This window comes from Malaclemys terrapin, chromosome 3 (assembly GCF_027887155.1).
Source record: "Malaclemys terrapin pileata isolate rMalTer1 chromosome 3, rMalTer1.hap1, whole genome shotgun sequence".
NCBI lineage: Eukaryota > Metazoa > Chordata > Testudines > Emydidae > Malaclemys > Malaclemys terrapin.
The window spans coordinates 199,788,895-199,809,692 of NC_071507.1; the positions used below are offsets into that span (position 1 = coordinate 199,788,895).

General features: G+C 45.1%; 1 protein-coding gene across 1 annotated transcript in view; it reads left to right on the forward strand.

Annotated features, from left to right (window-relative positions):
- The window catches only part of XKR6 (XK related 6), a 319,540-nt gene extending 311,423 nt beyond the window's left edge, over positions 1–8,117 (forward strand). The window contains exon 3 of the mRNA XM_054024103.1: positions 6,668–8,117. Coding sequence (XP_053880078.1) covers positions 6,668–7,632 — 965 coding nt within the window. The 3' untranslated portion in view covers positions 7,633–8,117. The remainder of the gene's footprint in view (positions 1–6,667) is intronic.
- Positions 8,118–20,798: the final 12,681 nt, after the last annotated feature.

Sequence of the window (20,798 nt, forward strand, 5' to 3'; positions counted from 1 at the left end):
CCTTTGAGACTAACTTCTGTTAGTCTCAAAGGTGCCACAGGACCCTCTGTTGCTTTTTACAGATTCAGACTAACACGGCTACCCCTCTGATACTTGACACAGACAAGGAACTCTGGGCACTGATTCAGAGAAATGGGGCTTGTGTCCATTAAAACTGGGGGATCCCCAGGATAATAAAACAAACCATCAGGCTTCCTGACACAAATCTCTCCTTCTACCTCATCCCCCCACAGCCAGCACTCCTCAACATTTCTCACTGGGCACATTCTGCCATCTCTGCCTGTGAGGCCCAGATCCCAAAGCTCCTCCCTTTATCTACTCCTGAGTCCCTCTTACCAACAGAGCACCCCCACGGGGATTCATCTGCAGCGGGAGCAACGGCCTGAACCCAAGCCTCATGATGGAGTTTGAACCCCCAACTTATTAGCCAAGGAGCCAGGGTCACGTATAACATCACTGCAAAATGGGAACCTGTTTAAAAGGCTGCTTAAAACTGGTTTTCAAAAAGGTCCACACATCTCAGATAACGCTCAGTTTTCCATTTAAGAAATTACACAAGAGTGAGCTGAATGGTGCTAAACACCTGATTCACATGGGGCCCATCCTGGAGTCCTTACTCAGGCAGAACTCGAACGGGAGTAAATCTCCGAGAGGACTAGAAATGATGCCATAGGCAATGAATCACCGGACTCTGTTTCATTGATTCCCAGAGTCAGATTATGCGTTGCTCATGAGAATGCTGGGACTACGCGAACGTGGATAGGAATCCCGTCGTTTTCACAGATTTTAACACAAACGATTCTTTATCCAAATAGTTGTGCTGAGAATGTCTGATTCGCTATTTGTTATTCTGTTTGAAAAAATTACTCCTCCAATCAGGCTGCAGAAATAATACCATGTGACTCAGGCAACCGGACACTCAACCTGAGTAGCTTATAGACGAAGGCCTGGTTTACCCATGAAAGATTTACAGGTATAGCTTTTTTGGTTAGGAGTGAATTTTTTTACCAAAATAGTTATACCAGTACAACCCCCAATGTGGGCGCAATTATACTGGCAGGTGCCTTATATTGGTATAGTTTATTTCCCTTCCTGTACGGGGAATAAATGAAACTGGCATACACACTTTTATTCCAGTATAACTACCTCCACCGTGCAGGACCGGCTCCAGGGTTTTTGCCGCCCCAAGCGGCAGGGAAAAAAGAAAAAAGCCGCGATCGCAATTGCGATTGGCGGCACTCCGACGGCAGCTCCACCGCGCCGCTTTCTTCTTCAGCGGGAATTCGGCGGCAGGTGCTTCCCTTCCGCTGCCAAATTGCTGCCGAACAGCCCGACGTGCCGCCCCTTCCCCTTGGCCACCCCAAGCACCTGCTTGCTGGGCTGGTGCCTGGAGTCGGACCTGCCACTGTGGGGATGTGGGGGTTGTTGTACCACTTTATACAGATATAGGTAAAGCAGTACGACTTTCTAGTGTTGACAAGGCCAAAGTAAGCAATCCCTTAATTCACAACATTGTTTCTGACTTGGCATGTTTAAATAGGAGAATAATGAATGGCAGATACCAAATACTGTACTGAGAAAGGTCAGAACAGCACAAAGAATTGCATGGTACACCTCTACCCCGCTATAACGCAGTCCTCGGGAGCCAAAAAATCTTACCATGTTATAATGGGTAGGGAAGGCTCCTTGTCCCCTGACCGCCCTCTCCCCCACACCAACACCCTCTGCCCTTTATCCAACTCCTTGGCCCCGGCCCGGCACCCTTAACACGTCGCTCAGAGCAGTGTGTCGGAGCCGTCCCTAGAGGGGTGCAGGGCCCGGGACAAGTCAGCCTCCCTGCTAGTCTGCCCAGCGCTGCCACCTGCCACTCGCCTCCTCACCCCACCTACCCAACCACCTGCCTGCCACTCGACTCCCCACTAGTCTCCTCACCGTCTGCCCGGCGCGCCTCCGCCCGTCCACCCAACCGCCGCTCTCCTGCTCGCCAACTTCCCGCTCGCCTGCCTCCTCAGCCCCCTCCTGCCTGCCACTCACCTTCCCATTTGCCTCCTCACCCCGCTTGCCCACCCGCCTCCCGCCTGCCTCCCACCCCAACACGCCGCTCAGAGCAGCATGTAGGAGCCAGACACACTGATCCGCCGGAGCACGCTGCTTTACTGCCTTATATCCAAATGCGTGTTGTGTTATATTCAGGTAGAGGTGTATTGTCAGCCCTAAGCATTCACAAATCTTAAGTCGGCACTACAAAAATCATGAGCTGGGTTTACAAATTGTGAATGGCCTAGAGGTTAGCACACTGGACTGAGATTCAGGAGACATGAGTTCTAGTCCTAGCTCTGCCAGTAGCCCACTGGGTGATGTTTGGGCGAGTCGCTGTGTGCCTGAGTTTCCCCATTGGTGTAATGATGCTGCCTTTGTAAAACAGTTTGAGATCTACTGATTAAAATGTGCTATATAAGAAGCAGGTATTATTATTATTTTGGGAGATTATACTGGCAGATTTTTTCTTAAGCTTTTCAGAGCACTTGAGTCACATTTTCAAGCTTTTCTCTGCAACTGGAAATTTGCAGTGAAATCCTTGCTGAACTGAAGTCAATGGCTTAACTCTCAATGACTTCAGTGGAACCTGGATTTCACCTTTCCTTTTTTCTTTTTAAAGACCGCTGAGATTTGCACCCATTTGCGTGATTCCAAGGGCTCTCACTGTGGCTGGCAGCGTGCAGTGCTTCAGCAAGGGTGGGAGGCTTAGTCCTTTCTGGGCCTGCTCACTCTCTGCATGAGCCTCTCCCCCTGTGGGTCTCCACATTTGGGACCGGGCAGAAGAACTTACCCCACTAAAGGTTAAGGCACTGGGCAAACAGAGCCTCAAAGGGAAGGGCCAGACAGCCTTCAAAAGGAGGAGAATTCTGACCCTAGCCACAGCAGTGCGAGAGGCCACATTGGGACAGGGATGGAGTGGAGATTCATTGACCCCATTCTCCCCCCCCACACCCACTCCTCCTGGCCGCAATGAGAAAAGTGGCCAGGGGTGTGTGTGTGTGTGTGTGTGTGTGTGTGTGGAGACGGGAGTGGAGATCCAATCCTCCAGCCCCAGTGAGAGACAAGCAGACATTGAAGAAGTCTGGGGATAGGGCGTGTGGGGGGGGAGAGATAGGGTTGCCAACTTTGTAATATTTAAAAAAACGGACACTCCAGCAGGAGTGCCGGAACCTCCCCTGCCCCATCCCTTCCCCTGAGGACCCGCCCCGCCCCTTACCCTAGGCCTCACCCTGCCCCCTCTCTTCGCCCCCGAGGCCCCGCTCCTGCCCTGCCCCTTCTCCCTGAGTCCCCACCCCCCGTTCGCTCCTCTTTCCCCCTCCCTCCATCGCTCACTGCTTTTCCCCCTCTCTCCCCATCCCTGCGTGGGTTGGGAGGAACTCACCTGCAGAGTCAGGGAGCTGCTCGATGGAGGTAGGAGGTGGCCCTGGCTGAGAAGGGGCCGGTGATGACTCAGCGTCTCCCCGCCTGCAGTAACCAGACTTTGGGTGTCCGTTCAGTAGATCTGACAGTGTCAGGTCCCCATTTTGACTGGACTTTCCAGTTGAAAACCAGACACCTGCCCACCCTAATGGGAGTGGAGAAAGGGATAATGCAGATTTGCTCCATAATGTCCCAGTCCAGCCCCAGGGAGTGATACAGCCACTGAAGGGGAGTAGAGATGCGTTGCAGAGAATGAGTTTTGGTAGGGCTGTTTCTCGTTTCCAGCCACTGGGCACAGACACAGCGAAATCCAGCAGGGACATGGAGTCTGCAAACATGAGGGCTGGTGCATTTCCCAGTTGTTCAGCCGGTTCTATAATGTCTCTGATTTCACGTTTAATTGCCTTTGTTTGTCGTTTCCTCTCGTTGGCAAGTTATTTGACCCTCCTCTTGTTCTGCTCTGCACAATGTTTTGCCACCGTCTTTTAATTATGATACAATTTCCATATACAGCTCCTGCGATTACATTGTGTTAACACAGTCCTGATGTTACCCTGTGTTTTTCATTGGCGTACATGGAGTGCCGTTTAGCATTTGACCCTGGCATCGCAATGTGGTTTATACAGACTTTTGCTGGCATCGTCTCAGTTTGTTCTCCGCCAAAATGTGCTTTTCTTGATGTAACTTCGTCCTTGGCAAGTTCTATATAAAATAATCGACTTTCACGTAGACCATGAAAAAACACCAGGGAACTTAAGCTTTACAAATATTAGAATTGATCCTGGAGTAGTTATTGCATAATTTCATCTGATTTTTTTTAAGGGGGAGGAGGGAATGGATGGTGCCTTTTTTGTCTCCTGTTGGTGTTGGGGGGAGGCGTAGGGTGTCCAGATGTCCCAATTTTACAGGGACAGTCCCAATTTTTGGGTCTTTTTCTTATATAGGCTCCAATTACTCCCCATCCCCTTCCCAATTTTTCACACTTGCTGTCTGGTCACCCTAGGGAGGAGGTTGGGGGGATCTATAAAGAAATCCTGAAAGTTTTGGTTTGTGTTTTTTGTTTAATTCAGCTTGTGTTTTATTTTGGAAAATATAGACCCTGCTCCTGCCCCCACTAAAATCAATGATAAAACTCCTTAGCTCCTAGCGGTCTGAGTCTTCTAGCTTTCACAACACATTGCTTGGTCCACCTTTTACCCTTACCCATAAAGGGATGATGACGGGGTAGGACTGGACAGTAGTGGCATGGGACTTTGGTGGCAATTTTGTGGGTGGATGGGATCGATTAATCTTTGTTTTCTGTACATTGTCACTGGGTTTTTCAGTTTGGTCCTGAGGTAACTGGTGGGTCTGTTTAATATTGTGTTAATAAAATACATCTAGGGCACCCAGAGCATTGAGTGGGCGTTATTTTATCAGTCCAAATAAATTAACAAAATAAATATTGACTTTAATGTCAATATTAAGGATTAGGCCCAATTAAGGATTAAGCCCATGAGGAACATCTTATGTTTTCCCTCTTCTTTTTGGAGATCCATAAACCTGGGCTTGGGGAATTTTTCTATACCCCTTTATTGAAGACACAGGGGTCTGGCAGGAGCTTAAATCTGTGAGGAAACTGCTGAGCCGGCCTAGGTCAGCAGAAGGCAGTGTGCTGAATCCACTAGGAGCATATCGGCTCAGAAGGGGCACAGAAAAGGGGATGTTCTGTGGCAGCTGGAAGGGTGGTGAGTGAGGAGTGGCCAGAGGGGATCTGGGAGAAGCAAGGTGTCAAAGGAAGTAGGTGCTATTTGAGAACCACCGGGTGCTAGAGCACTAGGGCCTGAGTTGTGGTATGCAGAACATGCTCCCAAGGGCTGATTCAGGACAGAGGTTGGTGGCCGCAGCAAGAGGCGGGTGGTGATGACACCTCTCTCACAAGCCCTATTCAGGGCTCGTCTTCCCACAAACCAGATAAATCCTGCAACGCGCTGACAGCCTTCCACCCTCAGTAAAGCCACTGGGTGTGGAGGGCGGCCCGCGCCTCCCAGCAAGCACTCAGCAACACACAGTGTGCCAATGCCAAAGGGCTGCCAAGCCGCCTACCCTGTGAGGTGCAGCACGCTCTCGACTCCCGCTGGGTTCACTCGGAGTTAGGAGCATCCGCACCTTGAGAGAACAGGCCCCAACCGTGGCTCGGTAACCCGCAGTGACCCTGGTGTTCACTAGCTCCGGGGGGGGTCACAGGCTGAGGACAAAATTGTCAGCTGCATGTTTTCGCTGCTGGTGAAGTCAAACAAGTTAATATGATGAGGGCTTGTACTTTTATTTGGGATTTTAAATCAGATGCACGCGGGGTCTGGATCTGCGTACCAGAGCTGGAAGGTGTCAATTTAATCTCAGACATCCCCACGCCAGCTCTGTTCAAGCCAGTGCACTAAAAACACCGCGGCGGCTTGAGCAGCAGAAGGGGGCTAGCTGCACTTGTGTGTCCCTAGGGGCTCAGACGGGAGCATATGTGCAGCGGCTAGCCCATACCGACGCTTGCACCACGATGGCTGACGCTTCTGTTTTTAGCGCACTAGCTCAATCAAAGCTAGCACGAGCTGCAAATGCTGCCTCCCAACCCCAGCATAGACATACCCACAGTTACTAGAAAACTGGTCACCCTCTCTGTCCCAATATTTGCTCACCCCATGTTTAAAGCATAACAGCCCTGCCTTGTATTAAACATTTTGCTGTAACTATATGACACTACAATATAGCAGACACCTCTGATGGCTACCTTAACAATTTTGAGCAGAGATGGTTCTATGCTACAAAATTTGGATCCAGATCTGGATTTCAAATGTCCGAAAGGTTTTGGATCCGGGAGTGTGGTATAGATCATTATAAGGATGGAGACGATTTGTGAAATGCAGATACACGTTCAAATTCCAATCCTTCCTCGTTAGCGCTGAAAGTCTGGGGGCAATTCAGTTTCGGGAGTTTCTGGATCAGGCTTATCACTAATATAAAATACACCCGTGCAGGAGTCAGCTAGGTAAAGAATAAATGTTCATTGATGGTTCTGATATCGATACTTCTGCATTTCTCTACTCCTCGAGATTTTTGTAATGTGTTGTACATTACTTGCTCCCATACCTGCCCCGTGACAATAAAGTAGTGAGTGAGTGACATTCTCAATCTATATTATTGTTTGACTCTGTGGATTTGTGTCTTCTGGCAGGTGTGTCCTCTGTGGCGTCCCTGATGTCCCTGGCTTGGGTGCTAGCCTCCTATCACAAGCTTCTTCGGGACTCTAGGGATGACAAGAAGAGTATGAGCTACAGAGGGGCCCTCATACATCTCTTCTGGCGCCTCTTCACCATCTCATCCAGAGTTATCTCTTTTGCCCTCTTTGCTTCCATCTTCCAGCTCTACTTTGGGATCTTTGTAGTGGTCCACTGGTGTGCCATGGCTTTCTGGATCATCCATGGTGGGACTGACTTCTGCATGTCTAAGTGGGAGGAGATCCTCTTCAACATGGTGGTAGGGATTGTGTACATTTTCTGCTGGTTTAATGTCAAGGAAGGGCGGACTCGATACAGAATGTTTGCATATTACACTATAGTCTTGACAGAGAATGCTGCCTTGACGCTCCTTTGGTATTTTTACAGAGATCCTACAACTACTGACTCATATGCCGTGCCAGCACTGTGTTGTGTCTTTCTTAGCTTTGCTGCTGGGATAGCTTTGATGCTCTTCTATTATGGTGTGCTGCATCCCATGGGGCCGAGAGCTAAGATTTTTGCCAGCTCCTGTTGCGCCGAGCTGCTCTGGGGCATTCCTTTGCCTCCTGATGTTGAGCCCATGGCACCCGAAACCCCTGGGTACCGGGGGGCCCAGGCTACGCCTACCAGAGCGGTCACGGAGCAACAGGAGGAACTCACAGCTGACACTTGCTTGCCAGTTTTCCAGGTGAGAGCAATGGTGCCATCTACTCCATCTGGGCGAGCCTACTACCCAGAAGGCCCTCTCATTAAGATTGACATCCCAAGAAAGAGATACCCTGCATGGGATGCCCATTTTGTAGACAGGAGGTTAAGAAGAACTATCAACATTCTCCAGTATGTCACCCCCACAGCTGTAGGTATTAGGTATAGAGACGGACCTCTCTTGTATGAGTTGCTACAATATGAGTCTTCACTTTAAAGCTCCTTTAAAAAAAAAAAAAGAGGGGATCTTATTTTTGTTTATGGTAAACACAGATCATGAAACAAACACACACCTTCAGATAAGCTTTCTTTCTGGCTGCTGTATGTATAAAAAAAAAAGATAATCTCTATGTTTTGTAAGTAAAAACAAAAAGAAAAACTTTTCTTTTGTTTTTTACACACAAGAAACAGTATTTCAACTTCCACACCTATGATCCACAGGTGGAGAAGAGGCGTCTCCACGTCAGAGTTTTATACCTTACACCAAGTGTAGAACATTATATATGGGATTGGTGCTGATTGAAAAATAAAAACAAACAAACAAACAAACCTACAACTGCCTTATGCCCTTAGGTGCTGAGTTTCATTAAGTACTGTCACCTTTCTCATGCAAAACTCTTGGGTGATTTTATGCCAGGAAAAATAAAAAAAACCTAAATACAAAACTTAAAAAAAAAAAAAGATGAAAAAAAAAAAAAGAAACGAGAAAAGAACAACAAACAAGAAACATACAAAAGGTATTGCTGCTCTTATTGGATATAGGTGAACAAGAAAAACGTCTAAAGATGAGAAAGCAAAGCAGAAAAGCCCGAAAAGAGTTTGAATCTCAAATGGTTGAAAGAGAAGATCAGGGCTGTAACACAATTTGGCAACGTGTTTATAACATAGCTTGGTCCCACCTATGCAGGCCAGACCAAACCATGTTATAAATGTAATCCCCTGATAAAATTGTTGCCTTAGTGTAAATGGACCATATGTGATGGTCAGCTGTACTCAGTTTGCACCAAATTCACAAAATAATACCATACCTGATCTCACTCACCACAGTTTTATCCAGTGTTAACTCCATTGATTTCAATGGACTTACTCCTGATTCACCCTGATGTGAGTGAGCCCAGAAAAAGGCCTTCCATCTTGATTTCTGGAAAATAACGAATCTGCGTTCTTTAAATTATTCACCAAAAATATAATACTAAAGTAGATTTACATATATCTAATAAAATATTTCAGTAATAATAAAACTCAGCATAGTAGCAAAAAGAGAGTCAATTTAAAGGCACAATACTTGATCGGTGACTGGCAAAATAATTTGACCTATTGTATCATTTTAAGGCTGTGAAAAGGCATACATGTATTATTTGTAATATTGTGTAAGGCCTGTTATGTCTCCTTCAGTGTGAGCCTTAAAGTGATTGTAAAGCATTCTTTGTTTTGTTTTTTTGTTTTTTTTAAAGGAAAACAAAAAAGAAAATTAGGATAAAATCTTCAAACAGTAATAACCTGTAACTGACGCTTTTCTAAAGATGATTTGGTGCTTTGTATTTTTGTTGATGTTGTTGTTGTGATTTAGCTGAGAATTGTTCAACTCACTTGGTGCATTCGGGGAACCGCTGATAAACGTTTTATGTCACCTTCCTCTGTAAGTACGTGGCAAGAAATAACACCACAGGAAATCGAGAGCGTAGCAAGGTCATCACCGTTTAGCTTAAGAGTTCTCACTGCAAGGAGACACTTCCACCTCCATTGATGGCAAAGCTTTAGAAGGATATCTGCTAGAGGTCTGAGACATTTCCAGATAATCTTTTTGGTGCGTGAAGGTTTACATTTCTTTATTTCTGTGTTGAAGTTTCTTTGTTTCGAGTTAAATCATAGGCGGTGTATATGTAATACCATTTCTGGTTTCAAGAATATGCTCCTTTAAAAGAATATTCCCGTTCCAGGGCATTTTTTCAATCCCACCATCCCTCTACTTGTGGGGGGGGAAACAACAACAACAACAAAAGATATTTTTAAGTGAATACTGTAGTATTTTCTCTGTGTGATTGCAATTTTTTATTCCAGAAATACTGTAACTGTCTAGGGTGCAAAATTCCCATGTTGAACTCTTCAGAAGAGAAAATCAACATGGGGAAAAGATTTTTTAATTATGATTATGATTTTTTTATTTGATGAATCCTTTTTTTTTTTAATGACAGTAGGTATTTAAAGAAACTAGTACAAATTTTATATAATAGTTTAAAAAAGCTGAATGCTTTCTTCGCCTGAATATACCTGAATGGAAACATTTTTTTCAATCAGTGATGCTTTGCAGTGTTCTGAGTGGGGTTTTTGTTTTTTTTTAAATACCATTCAAATATTTCACAGGCTCTTCTAAGGAGGGCAGGGCTTATTTACGCCAAACTACAGACACACGGCAAAGTTTATAAAAAGCCAAATTGTCACAGGTACTGTAATTCCCAGTCAGTTAAGCTCCATTTCAATTAAATGTTTCTGGGCTCTGATTACAACCTGTCTGATAGTCACATTTTCACACGAAGGGCGGGCTTCGTAGTATCTGTGCCTCACCCTAATTAACGATCAGTTATTTTGTCTGAAGAGATTTCATTTACCTTCGTCATTATTTGTGGACCAGAATCATATCCCTTGTCAGTGGCATCACTTCATTTTCATTGCATTTCTTCTCTAATCCGTGTGACGTCTCCTGCTAAATGAGGTAATTTGTGAAGTGAACTTAACGAATGATATCCGCCTTCAGGTGGCACGTTGCACGTTCCACTATTATAATGAGGACTGGGCACACTAGAGAGGCACGTGGACTGTCCATTATCAGTGCTGGTTCTGCAACGTGACCAGCCATTTCATCTTCTTACTATATACTAATTGTTTTTCTCAAAGTACTTACCTTAAATATTATTATTAGCGGTTTACGCTAATAGACTGTGATTCTTTACTCTATACATCATCTTCTTTGTAAAGAAGTTCCTCCTTAAATATGCAGCTCTTCTCTACATTTGAGCCAGTTTCACAGGCATAGTCATTAGAGATGGGAAAGATCTTCTCTGTCACCTAGTCTGTTGTTCCAAAGGAGCGGGGAGTGGTGGTGGGGAGAATCATGAGGAATTCTAGTGCTCTGTCTCAACCTGTTTTAAAGGCTCAAATAAGGGGGCTTCCACCATTTCCATTGCAACTAAGTCTCAAGTTATGGAGCACCCGGTATCTGGCAATATCTCAAGTAATCTGACGGCATCTCTCCTCTCCCTAGACCCCATCTACCAACGGAGATTTCCAAGAAGTACCATCCTCATTTCTGTTAGATAGCTAGATCTAGGTTCAGAAAAGAATATGCGCGTCACATGGGCTGGTTTGGAAGGCTGCTTCTCTTCATCATCCCAACCAAAAGAGCTAATCCTCCCACTCCTCTTGGCGCAAGCAGCCCCCTTTCAGTCCTGGTGACTCCCCAAGCCAGGAAGGAATAAAGGACGAAGCCCTAATGAGTTATCAAACCAGCTCTTGAAAATGTTCAGTGATGGCGCCCTGACTGCCTCCCTTGGTAACCTGTTCCAAGTCCAAACGACCGAGACCCTTGAGACTTTGATTCTTTATTCTGTACATTGGCTTTGGCTCCCCAGGGCTGCACAAACCATATTAATTCCCTGTGGAGGTGCTATTCAGGTCCGGCAGGGGGGAAGGGGCGCAGTTCTCTGCCCGTGGTTCATACCTCATTTACCCCCCTTACTCCTCTGGAACGTGAGACCCCTGCATGCCTTCCCCCCATCCCCCAGGTCATGAGACTGGACTCCCCCCTCTCCCCGCGACTAGAAGACACAGGAGTTCCTGACTGGTTGCAGCGGTGGGCGGGGCACTGGGTCTGAGGACCTGCCTCCTCCAACTCCAGTGACTCTAGCAACCAGCTGGGGCTCACGCACCCAGTGGAAGTCCCCCAGCCTGAACAATAGGATGGTGGCCCCCCCGCCAGCTCCATGAGTGGACAGACACAGGGATGAACCCCCACTGAAAACTGCCCCTTCCCCTCCCCTTGAAATGGCACTCCTGCTTCCTTGGACCCCGATTCAGCAAGGGCCTCACGTTAAGCAAGCGAATGCTCTTATCTGACGCTCCTGAAGTTAGGCACGTGCTTAAGAACCTTGCTGACTGGGGGCCTTAGTTCTGCGGATTGCTGTGAGTTCGCTCTGACGTTATTATGGTAAGTCTCTTCACCCTACCCCTCCTTTACCCAAGCCAATGGCACAGTACTGAACAGAATCCCTTTGTTAATACCGAACCTGGTGCCAATCCACTTAGGGCGACCAGACAGCAAGTGTGAAAAATTGGGGACGAGGGTAATAGGAGCCTATGTAAGAATAAGCCCCAAATATCGGGACTGTCCCTATAAAAGCGGGACATCTGGTCACCCTACAATCCACCAACCTTCGCCTTCTGCTCCAAAGTGCTTCTCTTCTCCCAAGTACCCTTTGCTTTTGGTGTCCACTTCATTGCTGGGTTTGGTTTGTTTTTAATCCCCCTGCATCTCCGTGCTATACCTGGTAGATTAGTTAGCACTGTTCCCCCCCACACACACACACACTCCCCCTCAGAAAAAAAGTTTTTAAAAAAATATGCTGCAAAGAGCAAAGTTGAATCCATTATCGTTCAGAGATGGGTTAAAGTTTATAAGGCTCCAGACAAGCGCAGTCAGAACAATGAATTAGTGAGTCTGTATTGATCTGGCATGCTCATGCTGGAGTTGCATTTGTATACGCTCTATCTCCTTCTACTGGATCAAGTAGGCCAGCTCTGGTCAGGTTTATATCTGTTCCCTCCACTGGTGCAGTTCACAGAACATCTTTTAGCTCCGAGCCTGTGTTCTTTAGTGCTGAGGATCATCCGTTCTATTAACGATGCTGACAGCTATAGTGGGTTATGTCTGTCTATCTCTAGCGTGCCCAGTATCTGCATGCAGCTAACTTGAAGATGTGAATGGTTCAGAACACTCCAAACCAGCAATGGAAATACAGGCATTGGCCCAGCGCCAGGTCATGCTTTGCCACACACATAAGATTTGGATCCATTCTAAACCTACCCAAACCAAATTGTAGCCGTGCGGCTGCGTTACATGATTGCCAATAGACAACGTTAGCAAAACACTGATTTAAAGGTAAATATTTGTAATAGCTTATTTGATCGGGGCTAATTATCCGTGTCGATTCATTCATGGTTTCTACCGCTGCCGAAAGCGGTGAGCAGTTTTGTATTTTAAAAAGCGGGCTAGGTGCAAGATCACAAAAATGCCCACCTTCAAGCTTAATCTTCCATTTGGTAGAGATTATAAACGTTATCCTCACAATGAAGAGGAAAATGTTGCCATTGACTTCAATAGGAACAGTCCCCTGCTCTTCGCTCACGATATGATTTAGTTCTTTTGAGCAGGGGGTTGGACTAGATGACCTCCTGAGGTCCCTTCCAACCCTGATATTCTATGATTCTATGATATCTTTAAAGCGTGAGATTCACTTCACAATTTATCCATGTTTCCAGTCGTTGCACGGGACGGGCAAGAAAACAACCATCACCAACACCCCTGTAGCATGATCAACCACCTTCAGAAAATGTGGGCTAAGGTTCGCCCGGCACGGTTTAATTGAAGCCTAGATATGCTTTGAAAAGGAAAACTTATTACTGTACATCTGTGAAACCTTCTAGTGCCTGCTTGCTGTGCCACTTTTGCAGGAGGCCATTTGGAAGCTGCCAGGGTCAGTGGAAAATTGTAGAGACAGGCTTTTCTGTGACACTTAGTCTTTTGTTTGCTTCGTTTTCTGCTGGACTCTGTTCTAGTCCAATTGGGTCACAACAAAAATAGATCTGCTGAAGGACGATCATGTAAAAACCAAGGGGGTGGATTTGGGACGTTTTCTGGATCGCTAGAGGGTAGAGGGGATGTGAGCTCACTTGCCATCTTTTCTACTGCTGCAGATTGCATGCTGTTATTTCAACAATTGTCCACGGCCCTGGCGTTTCTTGGGGCGGGTAGTAGCCTGGGGTGATGACGGTTCTGTGGCTGGGGTTCCCCTTGAAGCTCAGGTGTATTCTGGTGTCGAGAGTCTCAGCCAGGGGTGAATTAGGAGGTTTAGAAGCTATCCCAAATAAACGTGGGCAACTTTTCACTGTGTGCAGAATGCATTTCCAGACCATCAGGGTCTGGAATTCTTGCACTTTTTCCATGAGCGCATTGAGAATTGTTTTGTTGTTCTGTGTTTAAACTTGGAGATACCACTCCGGTAACACTTTTCTGTTGGGGAAGGCGGGAGCCATCGCACGGAACAAAATATCGTCTGTGTTCAGCCAACGTTCATGACTTAACGTTTGAGCGCTAGGGACGTTTGGTGTCGTGTTAAATAAAAAGATCTCTAGACAAATGAAATGGCAGATAGCTGCATATGTTCCCACTGGATCTTCATTTATGATGAGGTCGACCATTTATGCCCTCTAAAGCACTAAAAATAATTCTGAGTAAGTGATCTGGCCCACAAAATACATAACCCAATTGGAAGCTGTAATAAAAAACACATAAATTTTGTTGAGATAATGTGGAGGTTTGTTTCCCGTTGTATATTAAAAACATTTGCAAGCTGTCAAAAATGATCTGAGAGTATAAACAGTACTTCCTATCCCTTTGGGACACATGCAGCAAGGTAGCTGTCTTGACAAACCCGGGACGTTATAACATGCTGAGTTATTTGGAGTTATGTATTGATTTGTTTGTTAGATGGTTTTATAAGGCCAGGGTGGAGAGGGAACATGGTGTAAAAATTATAGCAGATGATGGGGTGACAGGACTCTTGGGCGTTATTCCCAGCTCTGCCACAAACTTGCTGTGTGACCTTGGGCAAGTCACTTAACCTTTCTGTGCCTACAGTTTACCCATCTGTAAATGGGTATAATAATACTTACCTACCTCACAGGGGTGTTGTGAGGCTTAAGTAATCATTTGTGAAGCACTTTGACGAAAGGTGCTATGAAGTGCAAAGTATTATTATTACTGGGTTTGTGTTATCAGAAATGGAAGTGCAAAGGTTTTTTACAACTTGCTAAAGGGAAACAGAATTATGCAGTACCTATGTGCATCCAGAAAGCTGGCTTAAGTCTTTTCTCTCCCCAGCTGCAAGGAGTTGAGGCTATTGCATGTAATCTAAATATGGAACCCTTGCTTTCTTGATCATATGTAATAATATCTTCCTAGCACTGTTTGCAATATTATTTTTTTACACAACAGGTGATTCATTTTTTCTCTCTCTCTTTATGGAAACTTGAAACTAAAAGTCAATGAAATCATTTAGAAACTGAACAGATTACTAATGAATACTTGAATTTTTGGAGGTTGTATTCATCAGCCTTGGTTAACATGCACTAGATCGTTCAGCCATCAGCTTCCATCTGAATACAGTGAAATACTTGCTCACGCTGCTTTGGAATAGCCTTGATTTTATTTGGGAGGCTGGTACGTTGTTACTGAAAATATGTGGGGGGAAAAGGGGGTTGTTTAGTTTTGTTTTTTTGTTTTCTTGCCTTTATGTTTCTTGACTGCCTAGCACAGCACAATAATAATCACAGTTTACTTTGTTAGACAATAGCTTTTTTAGAACTATATTTCCTTACACAAAGAGTGGAAAGAATAAAGTAGACGCAACAAACACACTGCATGCTCCAAATGGCTCACGTCCATTTCTTCTCAAGGTACTTACTTTCAAGGAGTAAAACGATGTAACGCCCACCGAGGCTAGAGCAGGGTCTTTCTCAGGCAAAACTCCCACTGAAGTTAATAGGAGTTTTGACTGAACTTTCGGACTACCGGGTTTGTCCATCAAATCAGATTCACCCCTGTTACAGCTCCACTGAAGTCAGTGAGGCTACATCAGGGGTAAATTGCTTTCAAACCCTGGAAGGAACACAGTTAATTATTCTGACTATTATTATTAGTACTGATCAGAAAATAGAGGGGGTGGGGGGAAGGACACTTTTTACAAAACAATTTGTTTGTTTCTCACCCAGATTTCTCTATTTCTAATTTTCTGACCAGCTCTAAGCATCATTCTATAAGGCCACCATTGTGTATCCCTGGAGGAGCAAGGAGAGTTAGTCTTTGGTTTATTATAAATTGTTCGTGATCCTGCACTCCTTACTCAGGCAAACCTCCCATTTTCTCGCCCCTGAGTTAGGACTGCAAAGTCTGCTTTGTCGTACTGGGAACTTGGATTGGATAAAGAGAGCATGCAGCTAGGAATGCCCTTCTCAGTCTGCTCAGTGCATTTGGGGTCAGCCTCCCCTACAGTGGAGAGGCAGCTCAAAGCTTCCAGGCCCCATGGGTACCCAGACTCTTCCACGTTACTTGCCTCCCAGCCTGACTGCCTCCCCCCCACCCCCCATCGGGGACAGACAGCCATTAGCAAACTCAGAAGCCTCGTTATTGTAGATGGGCCTCTCACCACTCATGTCCCCAGCCATTTATTTTCGGCACTGCTGTGCCCACGCTGCAGAAGGCTGTAATGTAATCTCTTCTGGGCCACAACGCACATCCAAACAGACACTGGCGGGAGAACAGGCATTTCCTCTCTGGCCTGATCCATGCGATCTGTCGTGCCGCTCCCTTTCTTGAACATCCGTGCCTTTAAAAGGGGTGGCCTCTGATGGGCTCGAGGGGGCATGGCATGGCACTGAAGTGGGTGAAGGGTCACATGTATCTAGTCAAGAAAATAAATTCAAATATCAGTTGCTTATAAAGCTCATTGTGGGCCCCCTAGCAAAAGAAACAAGTTGTCTGTAGCACATGGGGTGTCTAGAGCAGGGGTTGGCAACGTTCGGCATGCAGCAGGAAGCGGCGCGGGCGAGCGATGTGCTGGCCGCGGCTTCTCGCCGCCCCCATTGGCCCGGGACGGCGAACTGCGGCCAGTGGGGGCCTCGATCGGCCGAACCTGCCGCGTCAGCAGGTAAATAAAACCGGCCCGGCCAGCCAGGGTGCTTATCCTGGCGAGGCACGTGCCGAACGTTGCCGACCCCTGGTCTAGAGCATTATCTTATTGAAGAAATTAACAAAGTTTACCTTCTGGCTAAATAATGAGTTAATTTTCCGTGGAAGTGCATTGTTTAACAAAAAACTTAGCTGGCCCTGTTCATTATTGGCTGTTTTAAATTTAATTTAGTTTAAGTAACTTTGGCTATTTCAAGGGCAAAGAAAAAAAAAAGAGAATCTACCGTAAGCGCCAACCTTTTATTTATGAACAGAGGTTGACAGAATGAATTTTCAGAATTAAAGGATCTATTTGGGGTGTGTGTGTGTGTGTGTGTGTGTGTGTGTGTGCCTGTGGATAGGTGCATATAGAAATCTATACACGCACATATGTTGGGTAGGAGCATGCATATATATATATATATATGTTTTAATATGTATGTATACATTTTGAATTCTAAAGGGCTTTTGGAGATGATGAAGATGAATATTTCAGGGTTGAGGCACCAGCAGTTTGGGGGGCTTGAAATAAACATTTCTTGGATTATTATTTTTTACTCTCCTGGGCAAATGGGGATGAAAGAGCATCCGGGGTCCAAATTCCTCTTTGGAAATATTGCACGTCGTATCCTTTCCTTTTCTTAAACGGGCATGGAAGCCAAATTCAAGGCCAAATCTGAGGCTGGTATAAACAGGTTCAACTCCATTGACTTGTGTGCAGCCATTTTCACTACCTCTGCATTTGGCTGTAGAACTTCCCTTAGGATTGTGCAAAATTCTGTCCCTGGATGCCAAACTGGGTACAACTCACCGGGCTGGTGGGTGTCTTTATAAATCTCAAGCTCAGGCCTGGTTCATCAGCTGGATTGCTATGGTTTGCAGACCTCTCAAGCTAACCTGGACCTAGTTTGGACATAGTCAGGCCTGTTTTCGGGCACTAAAGTGCCAAATTATAAGGAAGATCTGAGCAATGACAGAATTCTCTTTCAGTTTAAGAAAATCCTGAGAAACAACATGTCCTGAGTGGAGTAAAACAGTTCTGCCTCTAACCCTACCAAATAGGAGGGAAAAACCCAACTATGTCACTGAATGACATTTCTCTAAACAAAACCTGTTACCTCTGACTACAGTGAGAGTAGTGGCTGCTTCGTGCATCTCTTCCAAATTGACCTTGATGCAGCCGTACAAAGAAGAATGCTTTCTTGTTAGTAACACTGAGGCAACTATGCTGCTGTCATAAAGTGGATACAACTCTATTGCCTGAAGTGGCGTTAAACTGTTTACACACATGGCAAATTTGGCCCTCTGTTGTTGAGATGAATGCCCCAAATCTATTTTCAATCCCCCATAATGCAAATAATGAAATGAGGGTTAAACCTCCCACATACGTTCAAAACAAATTCTCAGATTTCCCCACGAATGGCGTTTTGTCACGGACCAACCAGAAGGACGGTAGCTCAACTTTTCAGTGCTAGGTGTGTTTGTTCAGTATCAAAACCTGTCACCACAGCCAGAGCCCCTCGTCCCCAAAAGCAACACGGGAACTGTTTGAACCGCTGCCACTTCTTCCTTTCCCTCCCCTCCGTGTTGGAAGCAAATGCTGTTCTTTACAAACGAGTGCAGCCCCAGAACGAAGCAAGATGATGGAAGGCGCAGCTGATGATACACATCATTCAGTCACATTAGGAATGGATTTGATTTTCACTCCCAGGGAGGAATTACCATCTTTTCCGGGTCAGATTCTGCTTTTTGTTACACTGGTGTGAATTTGGAGGACCTCCATTTGATTTCAAAGGATCTACTTTGAATGTACACTGCTGTAATGGAGATCATACCCCAAACATTCCCAAATTTCTGCCCCTCCCCGTCCCCCAAAAAAATTGCTATTGCATTACTTCATCCATTTTTAAAATAATCTGATTTTAAGAAACACTGAAGACTGACCAGGAGTTGGGTAATTTATCATGGATAAATGTTAGGAGCCTGCTTCTCATTTACCCTAAAGCCCCTTTACCACTGCTCTGGAGCCTTAAAGGGGGTGTCAATTAGTTTAAACCCATTTTAAAGCCCTTTTACATTACCAGAGTGCCTTAGGTGTCCGCTTTTTTCATTCCTGATAAACAGCCTGTCAGAGATTGTGAACTATCTCGTGTAGAGGTGTGAATCTGAAAGTCCGGCATAACAGAAACTGTAGCAACAACAGAGTGGGAGCCACCATTTGACTTTTTTTTCAGTTTGCCAGGTAGGAGACTCAAAATGAAGCACATCTTTTTTTCCGCGACATTTCTAAACAAAGTGATTTTTTTTTTCATTTTTGAGTATCCTTGCAAAGCAGCCTTTTCGTTCTGAAATGCTGACTTATTTCATTTCCATCCACCACGCTGACATTTTCTGCTTCAATGTTTCTGATTCAAAGTTTTTCGCCAGATTTTGGCTCAAAAATGTTTTGATATTTTTGATTTTTCTTAGGACTGAGACCAAAAAGTAATTTCACAATGTCCAAAATTTGCGTGAAAGGAAGAGTTCCTATCTAGTGCTAGTAGTTGCCATTGGAGGCAGTGGGTGTAAAGCCAGATCATTCCATTGAAGCTGATGGAATCACACTGCTGTAGAAGCAGTGTGAGATCAGAATCAGGTGAGACTGCAGAGACCCCCCCACACACACTTTAAGAATTGTAGAAATAAATCTTCATCTAGTGATCCTTCACGAATGCTTCAACACCATGTCATGTACCACAAAGAGTATTGATCTCTCAATCTAGGCTGAGCAAAGAGGAAATACCGACATAGTTGGTTTTCATAGATTCATAGATTCTAGGACTAGAAGGGACCTCGAGAGGTCATCGAGTCCAGTCCCCTGCCCGCATGGCAGGACCAAATACTGTCTAGACCATCCCGGATAGACATTTATCTAACCTACTCTTAAATATCTCCAGAGATGGAGATTCCACAACCTCCCTAGGCAATTTATTCCAGTGTTTAACCACCCTGACAGTTAGGAACTTTTTCCTAATGTCCAACCTAAACCTCCCTTGCTGCAGTTTAAGCCCATTGCTTCTTGTTCTACCCTTAGAGGCTAAGGTGAACAAGTTTTCTCCCTCCTCCTTATGACACCCTTTTAGATACCTGAAAACTGCTATCATGTCCCCTCTCAGTCCTCTCTTTTCCAAACTAAACAAACCCAATTCTTTCAGTCTTCCTTCATAGGTCATGTTCTCAAGACCTTTAATCATTCTTGTTGCTCTTCTCTGGACCCTCTCCAATTTCTCCACATCTTTCTTGAAATGCTGTGCCCAGAACTGGACACAATACTCCAGTTGAGGTCTAACCAGAGCAGAGTAGACCGGACGAATGACTTCTCGTGTCTTGCTCACAACACACCTGTTAATGCATCCCAGAATCATATTTGCTTGTTTTGCAACAGCATCACACTGTTGACTCATATTTAGCTTGTGGTCCACTATAACCCCCAGATCCCTTTCTGCCGTACTCCTTCCTAGACAGTCTCTTCCCCTTCTGTATGCGTGAAACTGATTGTTCCTTCCTAAGTGATGGCTTTTTTAATTTTACTAATATCAATGGTATCCCTGTTTATGCATTTGAAAGCAGTTTTATGCATAAAGCAGAAAACATGGTGCCAGAAGATCTAGATTATTCCCATCTCTACCACAGGCTTGGGGCAAGTCACTGAGATCTCTGCCCATTTCCCCATGTGAAAAACAGAGTTAGTGAGACTTGCCTACCTCACGAGGGTGTCATAATGATTGATTGATTGATTAGTTAAACAACTTTCAGAACATTAATTAAGATCCTCGGCTGTATAAACTCACCAGACCTTTTAAAATGAATGTGAACCCCAAGAAGAGTACTGATGAGTCCTGAATTTTTATATCACTACAAAACTGGCACAGCTCTAGAGAATAGCACAATTAATATTTATCTTTTTAAAATGTCATTTTTATATGGAAAATTGAAAACCAGGAAAGGATTCCTGCACTTTAGCCCTCAGATGGATCTAGTTCAAAGAGCACAAATACCATAAGCGCTATTGAATGGCAGGTAGACAGTGTCAGAGCAGTTGACTGGGAATCATAACTCCTGGGTCCTTTTTCCTGCTTTTGCCAAATAGTTATTATTATAATTACTTATTATTTGTATGGTGGGAACACTCCAGGGCCTCAGTAAGATCTAGGATATCGTTGTGCTAGGCACTGTACAAACACAAGGAAAATATGGTCTATGCCCCCATAGAGCTTACAGTGCAGTTTTAATCATTGTGTGATCTTGGACAAGTCACTTACCCTCTATTTGCCTGAGCTGTAAAATGGGTACACAAGGATGATGTGACCCTTACAAGGAGGAGGATTATTTAATCCATGTTA